The sequence below is a fragment of the Thamnophis sirtalis genome, unplaced genomic scaffold (assembly GCF_051295495.1).
Source record: "Thamnophis sirtalis isolate CommonGarterSnake01/CBP01778 unplaced genomic scaffold, rThaSir2_p1.2 scaffold_2, whole genome shotgun sequence".
Classification (NCBI taxonomy): Eukaryota; Metazoa; Chordata; class Lepidosauria; order Squamata; family Natricidae; genus Thamnophis; species Thamnophis sirtalis.
This window is the reverse complement of record NW_028261382.1, coordinates 55,780,474-55,795,928: the sequence shown is the minus strand read 5'-3', so window position 1 is coordinate 55,795,928 and position 15,455 is coordinate 55,780,474. Positions and strand designations below refer to the sequence as shown.

The 15,455-nt window shown below is 48.1% G+C and overlaps 1 protein-coding gene across 1 annotated transcript in view; it reads right to left on the bottom strand.

Annotated features, from left to right (window-relative positions):
• Positions 1-5,116: 5,116 nt before the first annotated feature.
• The window catches only part of TAOK3 (TAO kinase 3), a 128,028-nt gene continuing 117,689 nt past the window's right edge, over positions 5,117-15,455 (bottom strand). The window contains exons 19-22 of the mRNA XM_087705648.1: positions 14,375-14,614; positions 10,283-10,495; positions 8,371-8,553; positions 5,117-5,531 (exon numbers count right to left, since the gene is read on the bottom strand). Of these exons, the coding sequence (XP_087561774.1) occupies positions 5,370-5,531; positions 8,371-8,553; positions 10,283-10,495; positions 14,375-14,614 (798 nt within the window). The 3' untranslated portion in view covers positions 5,117-5,369. The remainder of the gene's footprint in view (positions 5,532-8,370; positions 8,554-10,282; positions 10,496-14,374; positions 14,615-15,455) is intronic.

The window sequence follows — 15,455 nt, the reverse complement described above, 5'->3', positions numbered from 1 at the left end:
CTCCATCATCATCATCATTATCAATAACCAAGGCGACCTCACACATCTTCATGAATCGTTCCACAAGCACATTATTCATGCTCTTGCATCCTTATCTGCTATTCTAACTGAGCAACCTTCTTAAAACTTAGATCTTCCTCGTTCAAGCCTCATCGCTTTATTGTGCATTTCTCGGAATCGACAAACCCACAATACGCTTACTTTTTCACATTGCTCAGCAACCAAAGAGCAAGGATTGGGTTGGATGCCGTCGGCCCATCAGCTCCGCGCTGCACGCCCCCGCATTTGATACATTCGATCAGGAGTTTTGACAAAATATTTCCCAGGCAAATAGAAAAACAAAACACATCTAGGATTGTATTTGCAAAAAATTGGAAAAGAGAAGCAATCCCGAGAGAGGAGAATGTGATTAGGAAAATACTACAATGTGCAGAAATGAATAGATTGACACTAGCTATTAAAGAGAAAGAACAAAGTGATTATTATACAATTTTGGGATCTCTTTACCAGTGGCTAGAGAATAGACATAAGAATTAATAGTAAAAGAAGTCGTGTAAAGTTGTATCAACAGTTAATATAATTAATAGAGTGAAATAAATCATGATGAGGATTGTTATAAGACAGTTAAGGTGCTGGAGATTAAGCTAAGAACAGATTAAGTAATGAATAGGATTGTAAATTTTAAATGCTGGCTCAAAATATTTGTACCCAGACGACACACTCTTTAATGAAAAATGGATCGTTTTATATAAAAATAAATATTTTTTTTAAAATAATCGTAAAAAAAAGAAAACACACCCAATACGTTCCCGACAGTTTTTGCATTCAGCCTGTTGACAAACATGCTTTCTCCCCATTGTCAATCACAGATCTAAACTTTATGTACAGACATGAAAATGCATTATCAACAACACTCTGGAAAGCAAATCACATCCATCTGTGATAATTACAACCTCTTCCGGCCTTAAAGTTTTTTTGATATTTCCGCACCATTGGTGAACCTCTTTTCTCATCGTTCCCCCCCCAAAAAAACGAACATTTACAGCATTCATTTCCATTTCACCCTTTTGACATGACCACAGTTTTTCTCACGCCAATCGCCAAAACCCCTTCCCAAAATAATCCCATCGGTCTTGAATATTAATTTGACTCCCTTGGTGGCGGCATCCTTCTTTGCTGACTTCAAAACAAATCACCTGGCTTTTGGGGGGGGGAAATCTCTTTTAATTTCACTTTTATTGATCAGAACATTATCTTTGGATTTAGAAGAACGAAGGCAGAAGTCACAAGAAGAGGAGGACTCACAACTGGTTGTATTTCAACCTTGGGCACATCTCCTCGCACAACTTATTTGGAGACATCACAATGACGTTTTGTCAACGGTGGAAGTGTGTCAACAACAGAAAGTTGTCCAGATCGACCTGGGATTCAGGTTTTCTGGACAAGGGACGACTCATGGATGTTTATCCGTAACTAGGCCTTGCTACAAAATTACGGTCCTTTTGAGCTGAGAATTGGAAGGAACCTCAGAGGTCTTCTAGTCCAACCCCTTGCTCAAGCAGGAGACCCCCTAGATCATTCCAGACAAATTGGCCACCCAATCTCTTCTTTAAAACACCTGGAAACGATAATCCATTGGGGGGGGGGAAGCACAATACATTTAACAACTTGCACCCTGCCTTAAAAATGTTGAGCACACACACACACACACACATCCATCCCAAAAGGACGTTTCATATGGCACCAATGAAGCCATGAGTCCAACCACAGCTGGCGCATAAGACGTTCGCTGTGGGGGAATGAGCTCCGGGGCCATGCAATGCCCAATGTGACAGATGGAATTATTACATGAAGGGAGCATGATTCAGCTGGCTGGATTCAGCTGAGCTTAATTGACATTGTTTTCGCGTGTTTTGAAATTGCCACACAATGACCTTCTGTCATTCTGACAATCTTTTCGGTGTGTGTGTGTGTGTGTGTGTGTGTGTGTCTCCTCCACACCCCTACTTTCCTAGCCCGGAGAAGAAGAAGCGGTGCCTGATTCTTGCATAACATTGTCGGATTATTCTTGGCTTGGTGGGATGCGTCTGAGCCTACCCATGACGGCTTAGCCTGATGAGCAGGCCAGGAGTTTGGGATCACAGCTACCTTCTGGATGGGTGTGCCCTCCGGGGACCTTCAGAGATCTGAGCAAAGGAGACTGAGATTGTTGAGGTGGTCAGGAACCCACATCACTGTCACAATGGGACAACTTGCCGTGGCCAACTCCAACAACTCAATGCAATCATTTAAAAGAATTTTAAAAACATTTTAACTGTTGTCATTCGCATTCCATTTTGCCCCTCCTTTGGCATCCTTTCTTCGAAATAGATCTATTCGCGTCATTCTTGTCCCACCGCTAGTTCTTCCCGTGGCCAGTTGTCCCGTTATCCATGATGAGGGGGGTCACATACCCCCACCACAGTGGGATGAAAGTTTAGTAGGAAGTCCTCAGCGGTGGGTTCCAGATCCCGTTCCAACCGGTATGGTTGGAACGGGCCCAGCGTTTGTCACATGGAGGCCGCAGTGCGCGCATGCGTTTTAAACCGCCTCCGCGATGCTCCAGTTGCTCAACGGAGCGTCGCGCAGGCGCTGTACGCACCATGCACATGTGCGGAAGACTTAAAAGACCGGTAAGGAGCTCGGGCGGACGGGCCCTCCAGAGCACCGTACGGGAACGGTATTCGGTGCTCCGGGCAGGCTCCGGTACGCCCATACCGGGGCGTACTGCCTGCAGCCCACCACTGGAAGTCCTACTGTCTTCCATCACAGAGCTAAGGAGCTGGAGTGGGGTGATGGAGAGAGATGGCCCAAATACTTCCGTGCGCTACGAAGAACAGAACAACAAAATTGGAGGTCTTCTATTCCAACCTCCCCCAAACACTCAAGCAACAAACTCTAACCGTGATGGCGAACCTTTTCGGAACCAAGTGCCTAAAACGGAACTCGTGTGAGAGTGCGCCGGAGCACTGGAAAACCCAAAGACCAGCTGGCTGGTGCTCAAGCGCACGCAGTCAGCTGTTTTTTGTTTTTGTGGTTTCTGGCGCACCAGCTGGCCGGAGAACCAGGAACCCAAAGAGCAACTGGCTAGTCTAGGAAGTAAACGCCGGCCAGCTGGTTTTCGAGTTTACGGCACTCTGATGGCGTGTACGAAGACTAACTGGCCGGCGTGCATGCGAGCACCGGAAACCAAAACAGCAGCTTCCGATGGCGCGTCTGCCTCACCGAGAGGGCTCTGTGGTGCCACATAGGTTCGCTATCGTGGCTCTAACCGGAAGAGACCGCAAATCTGGAAGGGCAATGCTTTTATTCGTGAACGTCCGTTCCTTGTGCCGCCGAATGTCCAGTTCCAATTTTTGGTTTTCGGGCTCTCCGAAAAGGCATGCTAAAGAAGAGACCTTTTTAAAACCGCTTTTATTGTAAGAAAATACACAGTTTGAAAGAGTGAATAATGCAATATTTATGACCAAGATTATCGGGGATGGGGAAGAAGGGGCGGGGCGAGGGGCGGGGCGAAGGTCAAGGACCAGGAAGAGAGCAAGAAAGGGGGGGGGGAAGAGGGTCAAGGTGATGTGATTTGATAGACAGTGTTCAACTTCAAAGATTGACTTGGAAAAAGAGGCGGTGGGGGGGAAGGAGGAGAGGCCCGGGGAGGAAGGAGGTTGGCGTGGCTTGGAACGGGATCGAGGAACAGGAAGATTAGGTAGTAAAAAAACTTCTGATCAGAGAAACAGTTAAAATACAATATGAAAATAAGTAAATTTCTCCTTAAATTTCCTTCTATACACAAAATACACAATTTTGAGAAGGCCCAATTTGTGCTCTGGGAATCCTCTGGCCTCCTTCTTTTTTGTTTTTTTTGTTTTTTAAATTTTATTATTATTATTATTATTTTATTATTATTATTATTATTTTAAGTGTATTCACATCCTCTGCGACAGCAGAAAATGATTATGATACAATCAAGAATGTGCCAAAAGCCAAGGCCAAGGCCTGTACCCCCAACACCCCACCCCGCTGGCCCGGCCTTGCCCTTTCCGAAAAGAAAAAAAGAAAAAAAAAAGAAGAAAGAAAAAATTTAAATTAAAAAAAAAAATCACGCTCTCCCTCTTTTCAACCCCCCCACCCTTTCCTCCCCACCCACAAAGAAATGTCGACCATTGATATGTACACCACAATTCAGAATTCGTCATTATTATTATTATGATCATCATCATCATCATTATTATTATTATTATTATTTTTTCTGCAAAAGGTTATCAAATTTCTCTTCCTTAAAACGGTTTTTATTATTTCCACGGAATTTTCTGTATTCCTGATGAATTCGAGACGGAAAGGAAAAATAATAAAAGAAATCGAATCGAATCAAATCAATGAATAAAAAAAAAGGAAACGGTAACAAAAATCCGAGAACGAAAAAACAAAACAAAAAAACGATGGAGCAGCGGATGAATAGTAAGGCTGCGAGATCTCCGCGTACGTTATTTTGACTTATTTATTTTTTCCTCTCCCCCTTTCGCCGGGGGGCGCGGGAAAAAGCTGAACGCTTTTTTTCTCTGTTTGTTTCCTTTTTGAAATTTCTGTTTTTCTGGAAAGAAGAGAAAAAAAAAGAAGAAGAAGAGAGATGCTATTTATTCGGAGGGTTTTTTCCTGTTTTGGCGGGTTCCTTCTGAATTTTTGTCGGCTTCTTTCTTGTTTTTGCTTGTCTGTGTGTGTGTGTTTTTTTTCCTTTTTCATTGACTTGGTGGAAAACGATTCGCCCGAAAAGTAAAACCTGAACTTCCGGGGGGGTTGGTTTTTTTTTTTTTTTTGGCGGTTGACGTGCTGATTGGTTGGTTGGATAGTTGGGATTCATCGGAACGGTCTCCAAAAGTTTTGCACCGAAAGGTTAATCGGAAAGGAAAAAAATTTAAAATTTAAATTTAAAAAAAAAAGAAAAGAAAAAAAAAAAGGAAGAAAGAAGAAAAAAAAACCGAAATGGCTTTGCACAGAGAGACACTGATTGATAATTTGTGAGACGTTATGAAGTTAACCAGAGACAGCCAAGCATGGTCCAGCTCCAAATGAGACACTCGGTGGGAAGGTGGGAGGCCCTGATCGATTAAAATTATACAGGCACTAAGTCCGACGGGTCGTCAGTAACAGACAGAAAGAGAGAGCGAGCACGGCCATTAACTTGGGGATGGGGTGGGCTTGAGATACTTTCCCCTTGTTTTGTTTCTCTCCTTGGTTTGCATTTTTGCTTCGTGGTTTCTTGTGTGTGTTTTGTTTTGTTATGTTTTTTTGGGGGTGGGGTGGGGGGTGGGAGAAATGGCCAAAGGAATTTAATCTCATCTGTAGTCCTCCTTAGGAAATTCTAATGTCACCAAGTTCCCGAAGCCCATCCGTAAACTCTCCATGTCAAAAGTTTCGATCTCTCGCTCTTGCCTTTCCAACAAAACCTTGATCTTCTCGCTACGCTCCTTCTGCAAGGCGGCCAACTCCTCTTCAATCTGCAAGGGGAAGAGAGGAGAGAAGGTGAGGTGAAGGGCAGGGTGCGGGGTGGAGGGCCTGGGGAGATGCCTACCGCCCCCCCCCCCCACTCCAATCTCGGGTTCCTGGACTGTCAAAAGCTGAAACTGAACAATAACAATAGCAGTTAGACTCTTATATACCGCTTCATAGGGCTTTCAGCCCTCTCTAAGCGGTTTACAGAGTCAGCATATTGCCCCCAACAACAATCCGGGTCCTCATTTTACCCACCTCGGAAGGATGGAAGGCTGAGTCAACCTTGTTGAACAGAAGGACTGGCCTGTTTCAACGAAGGGGAATTGAGCCGAGGTGGCGCAGTGATTAAATGCAGCACTGCAGGCTACTTCAGCTGACTGCAGTTCTGCAGTTCGGCTGTTCAAATCTCACCGGCTCAGGGTTGACTCAGCCTTCCATCCTTCCGAGGTTGGTAAAATGAGGACCCGGATTGTTGTTGGGGGCAATACGCTGACTCTGTAAATCACTTAGAGAGGGCTGAAAGCCCTATGAAGCGGTATATAAGTCTAACTGCTATTGCTATTGCTATTTCGTTCTGAAACGAGGCTTCGCCAAAAAAGCACGCGGAAGATTCCTGGTCCCTACAAAACCCCTTTCATTAAACAAATGTGAATTCCTCTCGTTCACATTCAGCCAAGGCCTGGCAAACAGTCTCTCAAAGGAGTATTTATGATCACAGACCTTATCTGGCTTGAGAAGCTGCCGTGTCAGTATTTCCTGCGCAAGGAAAGACTTGGCACAGAGTCTCTGAGATTCACGGACAGATCTTCACACTCCTGAAACGAATCTAACGAACGAAGGAATTGTTTCCTGCAAAAGCCCCCTCCTCTTTCGCTCCTCTTTTATTTCCCACGGGAGGGGGCATTCATTGTCCCCCTGTGGCTTTACTCCCCAGTCGACCCTGATTTCTCAGCTGTTCTTTTCTTCTGGCAGCTCTGCGCATGCGCACACTGGGAACAGGCTCCAGCTGTTCCTCTGCCTCACTGCTGTCTAGCTCCGAAGGTAGCTGAGAACTGCCAGACGGCCTCGGCCCCCTCTCTGCCTCCCTCGTCCGAGCCTTCCCCAGACTCCAGGACTGGCCCAGGTTCTTTTCTTCTGGCAACTCCGCGCATGCGCACACTGGGAACAGGCTCCAGCTGTTCCTCTGCCTCACTGTTGTCTAGCTCCGAAGGTAGCTGAGAACTGCCAGACGGCCTCGGCCCCCTCTCTGCCTCCCACACAGAGCCCTCGTCCGAGCCTTCCCCAGACTCCAGGACTGGCCCAGGTTCCTCCCCAACCCTCCTCACTGTCTGACTCTGCTGCCAGCTCTGCTAACAGATCACATCATGTAGCTCAGGGTTGAAAGGAGGGGTCCTTGGGGGCTCCCCGAGTTTGGTTCTCTTCTTGCAGGCGTCTCATGGCCCTAAGTAGGTAACGCCATCAGTACTATGGTGATGGGAGGAGGAGGAGGAGGAGGAGGAGGAGGAGGAGGAGGAGGAGGAGGAGGAGGAGGAGGACGACGACGACTGTGGGGTCTATGGTGCTCTCGGAGTTTAGTTTTCTTGCAGATGCTTAATTATCCAAACTTAGATAGCCTCAATTACCACTAACATCATCCTCATCTAGGCTAGCACTGTCAATGTTAGCTGCTGATAGAACATCTGCAAAAAAGCCACAAAGCTTAGAGAGCACCAAGGACTCCACGGTTCTCTTTCTCCTCCTTTCCCCTCTCCTCTTCCTCCTGCAAATCCTAACTCCCTCCCAGCACTGATGATGTTACTCAGTTGGGCCTTGAAACGTCGGCAAGCAAACAATCAAGAGCCTCGGAGGGTTCCGTTCAACCCCGAGTTACAGATATTTTCTTCTATTTGTCTGGGCAATTCTTGGCGCTCTCCGAGTTGGGTTGTCCGCGCGCAGACGTTTCTCAGGCGCAAACCCCACCCTCCCAGCTATTAAGTCGTGCCCCCCCCCCCCGAAAGGTACTTTCTTTCGAGAGGCAACTGGAATTTCTGGCTTTTCGTTGGAAGACGTTTCGCTTCTCATCCAAGAAGCTTCTTCAGCCTCTTTCCTTTCAGAAAAAAAAAATGAAACGAGAACGACCGAAAGTTACAATGTTTTTAAAATCATTGGAAAAAATTAAATCGGATTGTTGGAATTGTCCCACAGCGAGTTGAAGAAGCATCTTGGATGAGAAGCGAAATGTCTTTGAAGGAAAACTAGAAAGTCCAACACCTTGTGGACAACCAACATATTAACATATTAAGTCGTTGGCTGTTGTTTCCTTGTGCTAACCCATCCTTGCCTCCTAAGTACCCAAGATAGGTTAGTGGTGAATCAGCCCTTCTTCTGACTGACCAGAGAACCATTTCCCAGGCTTCAATCACTTGCCCGGCTGTTTTTGTACCTGCTTGTCCAACAATCTTAGTAGCTGGCTGTTTTTGTCCCTGCTTGTCCAACAATCTTAGTAGCTGGCTGTTTTTGTCCCTGCTTGTCCAACAATCTTAGTAGCTGGCTGTTTATGTCCCTGCTTGTCCAACAATATTAGTAGCTGGCTGTTTTTGTCCCTGTTTGTCCAACAATCTTAGTAGCTGGCTGTTTATGTCCCTGCTTGTCCAACAATCTTAGTAACTGGCTGTTTAGGCCCCCTGCTTGTCCAACAATCTTAGTAGCTGGCTGTTTTTTGTCCCTGCTTGTCCAACAATCTTAGCAGCTGGCTGTTTTTGTCCCTGCTTGTCCAACAATCTTAGTAGCTGGTTGTTTTTATCCCTGCTCCTCCAACAATCTTAGTTTATTGCTGCAAAACTCAATGGATCCTCCATTCCGTACCTTTTGCTCCAGATGTGCTCTGCGCAAGGACACCCTCTGCTCCAACTTCTGGAGCTCCCGTTCGTGCTGTGCTTCTGTCTGCATCTTGATTTTGCTCTGGTAGGCGTTGAGCAGTTCCATCTCTTGCTGCAATTGCAGCCTCAAGGCTTGGCATTCTGCTTCCTGAGCCTCGTCTAGCCGCAGCTGCAAGAGAGCAAAACCAACAGCGTCAAGGGAAGGGCGCTGATTGGTCCCCTCCTTTTTATGACCTCCGTGATCCCTTGCGGGGTGGAGTCTGGGGCATCTGAATGGAGCAGAGTGTTTACTGGCCGGATGCCTTTCCTATCGCCAGTGTTGAGTTTTTTTTTCAGCAGATATATTCTCATTGTGCCCAGAGAGAGAAATACAGTATCTGCCTCTACCTGTATACTGTCGCTGTGCCTATTTAACATATGGAGCAAGACGAATCAACAGTTGGAATTAAGATTGCCGGGACAAATATCAACAATCTCAGATATGCAGATGATACCACTCTAGTGGCCGAAAGTGAAGAGGAACGAAAGAGCCTCTTGGTGCGGGTGAAGGAGGAGAGTGCAAATGTGGGTTTGAAACTCAACCTTAAGAAAACTAAAATCACGGCATCCGGCTCTCTCAATCCCTGGCAAATAGATGGAGAAGGAATGGAGGGAGTGACAGATTTTATTTTCCTGGGCTCCAAGATCACCGCAGATGGGGACAGAAGCCAAGGACTTAAAAGAGGCTTGCTCCTGGGGAGGAAAACCATGGGAAATTTAGACAGCAGACTAAAAAGCAGAGACACCACCCTGCCAACAAAAGTGCGTATAGTCAAGGCTCTGGTTTTCTCAGTTGCAATGGATGGAGACAGTGAGTTCTAGTCCCACCTTAGGCATGAAAGCCAGTTGGGTGACTTTGGGCCAATCACCAGGAGACAGTGAGTTCTAGTCCCACCTTAGGCATGAAAGCCAGTTGGGTGACTTTGGGCCAATCACCAGGAGACAGGGAGTTCTAGTCCCACCTTAGGCATGAAAGCCAGCTGGGTGACTTTGGGCCATTTACCAGGAGACAGTGAGTTCTAGTCCCACCTTAGGCATGAAAGCCAGTTGGGTGACTTTGGGCCAATCACCAGGAGACGGTGAGTTCTAGTCCCACCTTAGGCATGAAAGCCAGCTGGGTGACTTTGGGCCAATCACCAGGAGACGGTGAGTTCTAGTCCCACCGTAGGCATGAAAGCCAGTTGGGTGACTTTGGGCCAATCACCAGGAGACAGGGAGTTCTAGTCCCACCTTAGGCATGAAAGCCAGCTGGGTGACTTTGGGCCAATCACCAGGAGACGGTGAATTCTAGTCCCACTTTAGGCATGAAAGCCAGCTGGGTGACTTTGGGCCATTTACCAGGAGACAGTGAGTTCTAGTCCCACCTTAGGCATGAAAGCCAGTTGGGTGACTTTGGGCCATTTACCAGGAGACGGTGAGTTCTAGTCCCACTTTAGGCATGAAAGCCAGCTGGGTGACTTTGGGCCATTTACCAGGAGACAGTGAGTTCTAGTCCCACCTTAGGCATGAAAGCCAGCTGGGTGACTTTGGGCCATTTACCAGGAGACAGTGAGTTCTAGTCCCACCTTCGGCATGAAAGCCAGCTGGGTGACTTTGGGCCAATTACCAGGAGACGGTGAGACCTAGTCCCACCTTAGGCATGAAAGTCGATTGGGTGACTTTGGGCCCATCACCAGGAAGCAGTGAGTTCTAGTCCTGCCTTAGACATAAAAGCCAGCTGGGTGACTTTGGGCCAATTACCAGGAGACAGGGAGTTCTAGTCCCACCTTCGGCATGAAAGCCAGCTGGGTGACTTTGGGTTTTTAGGGAGGGGAGGGGCTACTTCCTCACTGAGGACCAGCCACCCCACCCGCTCTCACCGCTTGCGACGCCATCATTTCATTGATGCTCTGCTCGTACTGCTCCGCCAGGATGGCCAGCTTCCTCGTCTGCTCATCCTTCAGGCTTTTCAAAATAGTTTTGTGCTCACTCTTTGGAGTCACTTCCAGCTGGTGATTCTTGAGTGCTTTGTACTGCTTAGTTTGCACTTTGCACGTGTCTTGGAACTGCTTCTTGATCTGCATTTCCATGGCCTGCAGAGGAGAAGCGGGAAGCAAACCGATAGCGGAAACATTTAGCATTCGTGCCCTTTGTGGGTTGGGTTTGAAATGGAAGGGAACATGAGCCAGGGAAGGAAGGAAGGGAGAGAGGAATTCCATGGGAAGGAAGGAAGGAAGGAAGGAAGGAAGGAAGGAAGGAAGGAAGGAAGGAAGGGAGGAATTCCATGGGAGGAAAGGAAGGAAGGGAGGAAGGAACGAAGGAAGAAAAGAAGGAAGGGAGGGAGGAATTCCATGGGAAGGAAGGAAGGAAGGAAGGGAGGGAGGAAGGAAGGGAGGGAGGGAGGGAGGGAGGGAGGGAGGGAGGAAGGAAGGAAGGAAGGGAGGATTTCCATGGGAAAGAAGGAAGGGAGGAAGGGAGGAAGGAAGGAAGAGAGGAATTCCATGGGAAGGAAGGAAGGGAGGAAGGGAGGAAAAAAGGAAGGAAGGAAGAAAGAGAGGAATTCCTTGGGAAGGAAGGAAGAGAGGATTTCCATGGGAAGGAAGGAAGGGAGGAAGGAAGGGAGAAAGGAATTCCATGGGAAGGAAGGGGGGGAGGAAGGAAGGAAGGAAGAAAGGAAGGAAGGAAGAAAGAGAGGAATTCCATGGGAAGGAAGGAAGGAAGGAAGGGAGGAATTCCATGGGAAGAATACAAGGAAGGAAGGAAGAAAGGAATTCCATGGGAAGAAAGGAAGGAATGGAGGAATTCCATGGGAAGAAAGGAAGGAGGGAAGGAAGGAAGGGAAAGAGGAATTCCATGGGAAGGAAGGAAGGAAGGAAGGAAGGAAGGAAGGAAGGAAGGGAGGGAGGAATTCCATCGGAAGAAAGGAAGGAAGGAAGGAAGTGAGGAAGGGAGAGAGGAATTCCATGGGAGGGAAAGAAGGAAGGAAGGAAGGAAGGGAGGAATTCCATGGGAAGAAAGGAGGGAGGGGAAAGAGGAATTCCATGGGAAGGAAGAAAGGAAGGAAGGAAGAGAGGAATTCCATGGGAAGAAAGGAATTCCATGGGAAGAAAGGAAGGAAAGAATGGAGGAATTCCATGGGAAGAAATGAAGGAAGGAAGGAAGGAAGGAAGGGAGAGAGGAATTCCATGGGAAGGAAGGAAGGGAGGGAGGGAGGGAGGGCTTTCATGGGAAGGAAGGAAGGAAGGAAGGAAGGAAGGAAGGGAGAGAGGAATTCCATGGGAAGGAAGGAAGGAAGGAAGAGAGGAATTCCATGGGAAGGAAGGAAGGAAGGAAGAGAGGAATTCCATGGGAAGGAAGGAAGGAAGGAAGAGAGGAATTCCATGGGAAGAAAGGAAGGAGGGAAGGAAGGAAGGAAGGGAGAGAGGAATTCCATGAGAAGGAGGGAAGGAAGGAAGGAAGAGAGGAATTCCATGGGAAGAAAGGAAGGAGGGAAGGAAGGAAGGAAGGGAGAGAGGAATTCCATGGGAAGGAAGGAGGAAAAGAATTCCATGGGAAGAAAGGAAGGAAGGAAGGAAGGAAGGAAGGAAGGGAGAGCAGAATTCCATGGGAAGGAAGGAAGGAAGGAATTCCATGGGAAGAGAGGAAGGAGGGAAGGAAGGAAGGAAGGAAGAAAGGAAGGAAGGGAGAGGGGAATTCCATAGGAAGAAAGGAAGGAAAGAATGGGGGAATTCCATGGGAAGAAAGGAAGGAAAGAATGGGGGAATTCCATGGGAAGAAAGGAAGGAAGGAAGGGAGAGAGGAATTCCATGGGAAGGAAGGAAGGAAGGAAGGGAGGGAGGGAGGGAGGGAGGACTTTCCATGGGAAGGAAGGAAGGAAAGGAAGGAAGGAAGGAAGGAAGGAAGGAAGGGAAAGAGAAATTCCATGGGGAGGAAGGAAGAGAGGAATTCCATGGGAAGAAAGGAAGGAAGGAAGGGAGAGAGGAATTCCATGGGAAGAAAGGAAGGAAAGAATGGAGGAATTCCATGGGAAGGGAGGAAGGAAGGGGGGAAGGAAGGGAGGGAGGACTTTCATGGGAAGGAAGGAAGGAAGGAAGGAAGGGAGAGAGGAATTCCATGGGAAGGAAGGGAGGAATTCCATGGGAAGAAAGGAAGGAAGGAAGGGAGAGAGGAATTCCATGGGAAGGAAGGATGGAAGAAAGGCAGGGAGGGAGGAATTCCATGGGAAGAAAGGAAGGAAGGAAGGAATTCCATGGGAGGGAAGGAAGGAAGGAAGGAAGGAAGGAAGGAAGGGAGAGAGGAATTCCATGGGAAGGAAGGAAGGAATGGAGGAATTCCATGGGAAGAAAGGAAGGAAGGGAGAGAGGAATTCCATGGGAAGAAAGGAAGAAAGGAAGGAAGAGAGGAATTCCATGGGAAGAAAGGAAGGAAGGAAGGGAGAGAGGAATTCCATGGGAAGGAAGGATGGAAGAAAGGCAGGGAGGGAGGAATTCCATGGGAAGAAAGGAAGGAAGGAAGGAATTCCATGGGAGGGAAGGAAGGAAGGAAGGAAGGAAGGAAGGAAGGGAGAGAGGAATTCCATGGGAAGGAAGGAAGGAAGGGAGGAATTCCATGGGAAGAAAGGAAGGAAGGAAGGGAGAGAGGAATTCCATGGGAAGGAAGGATGGAAGAAAGGCAGGGAGGGAGGAATTCCATGGGAAGAAAGGAAGGAAGGAAGGAATTCCATGGGAGGGAAGGAAGGAAGGAAGGAAGGAAGGAAGGAAGGGAGAGAGGAATTCCATGGGAAGGAAGGAAGGAATGGAGGAATTCCATGGGAAGAAAGGAAGGAAGGGAGAGAGGAATTCCATGGGAAGAAAGGAAGAAAGGAAGGAAGAGAGGAATTCCATGGGAAGAAAGGAAGGAAGGAAGGGAGAGAGGAATTCCATGGGAAGGAAGGATGGAAGAAAGGCAGGGAGGGAGGAATTCCATGGGAAGAAAGGAAGGAAGGAAGGAATTCCATGGGAGGGAAGGAAGGAAGGAAGGAAGGAAGGAAGGAAGGGAGAGAGGAATTCCATGGGAAGGAAGGAAGGAATGGAGGAATTCCATGGGAAGAAAGGAAGGAAGGAGAGAGGAATTCCATGGGAAGAAAGGAAGAAAGGAAGGAAGAGAGGAATTCCATGGGAAGAAAGGAAGGAAGGAAGGGAGAGAGGAATTCCATGGGAAGGAAGGATGGAAGAAAGGCAGGGAGGGAGGAATTCCATGGGAAGAAAGGAAGGAAGGAAGGAATTCCATGGGAGGGAAGGAAGGAAGGAAGGAAGGAAGGAAGGAAGGGAGAGAGGAATTCCATGGGAAGAAAGGAAGAAAGGAAGGAAGAGAGGAATTCCATGGGAAGAAAGGAAGAAAGGAAGGAAGAGAGGAATTCCATGGGAAGAAAGGAAGGAAGGAAGGGAGAGAGGAATTCCATGGGAAGGGAGGAAAGAAGGAAGGAAAGAAGGAAGGAAAGAATGGAATTCCACAGGAAGAAAGGAAGGACGGAAGGAAGGGAGAGAGGAACTCCATGGGAAGGAAGGAAGGGAGAGAGGAATTCCATGGGAAGGAAGGAGGAAAGGAAGGAAGGTGGGAAGGAAGGAAGGGAAAAAGGCATAACTGAATAGCAGAGTTGGAAGGGATTTTGCAGGTCTTCTACTCCAACCTCATGCTCAAGCAGGAGACCCTCTACCATTTTAGACAAGTGACCATCCAGTCCCCACTTGTGAATCGTTAAAGAATCATCTATTCCTATGTTTAGAAGAATTTCCCCAGACTACTTTCCTCCCCTGCTTAGCTGAAGTCAAGCAAATTGCCGCTTGCAGCTACGCAACGATTCCAAGCTAAGTCCTCACTTGACGCCTCCTTCCCCCTTAAGAAGCAGTTTCCTAACTTCAGGCTCTGGGGGTTTGTGTGTGTCCCTCATGAGCCTTCCTGCGCTGGGCTCCCACCCTCGTCCCCTTGACTACCTTCAGATTCTTCGGCTGTTGCCGCAACTCCATGACGTGCTTCCTGTGCAGCTCTCTTTCCCGCCGCTTGTTATACTCCAGCTGGTTCTCAAGTTCCGTCTGGTGCTGCAGCCGGATCAAGTCCATACGCAGCTTCTGCAGCAAGTGCAGCTGCCGGTACTCTAACTCCCGCGTCGACTCGTCGTGCCGTATTAGCATGGCATGTTCCATCTCCTTCTGGGTTCTCTTCTTGTTCAGCTCCTGCATTGGGTGTGGGTGAGGAGAGCAGAGGTGAGGAGAAGCCTTCCCGGCGTGGTTTGGGAGAATGGTCTTGAGAGACGGAGGGAAGAGCCACAGCCAGGGGAACAGAGGGATAAAAGGCTGCTGAGCCCAGAGCAGAAATGGGGTGTGGCCAGTGATGAAATTCAATTGATTTCACTACCGGTTCTGTGGGCATGGCAGGGAAAGGATACTGCAAAATCTCAATTCCCTCCCCCCTCCAGGGGAAGAATACTGCAGAATCTCCATTCCCTCCCCTCTCCAGGGAAGGATACTGTAAAATCTCCATTCCCGCCCCCCTCCAGGGGAAGGATACTGTAAAATCTCCATTCCTTCCCACTCCAGGGGAAGGATACTGTAAAATCTCCATTCCCTCCCCACTCCAGGGGAAGGATACTGCAAAATCCCCATTCCCTCCACACTCCAGGGGAGGGATACTGTAAAATCTCCATTTCCTCCCCACTCCAGGGGAAGGAGACTGCAAAATCTCCATTCCCTCCCCACTCCAGGGTAAGGATACTGCAAAATCTCCATTTCCTCCCCACTCCAGGGGAAGGATACTGCAGAATCTCCATTCCCTCCCCACTGCAGGGGAAGGATACTGCAAAATCTCCATTCCCTCCTCACTCCAGGGGAAGGATACTGCAAAATCTCCATTCACTCTCCCCTCCAGGGGAAGGATACTGTTCCCTCCCCCCACCAAGGGAAGGATACTGCAGAATCTCCATTCCCTCCCCACTGCAGGGGAAGGATACTGCAAAATCTCCATTCCCTCCCCACTCCAGGGGAAGGATACTGCAAAATCTTCATTCTCTCCTCACTC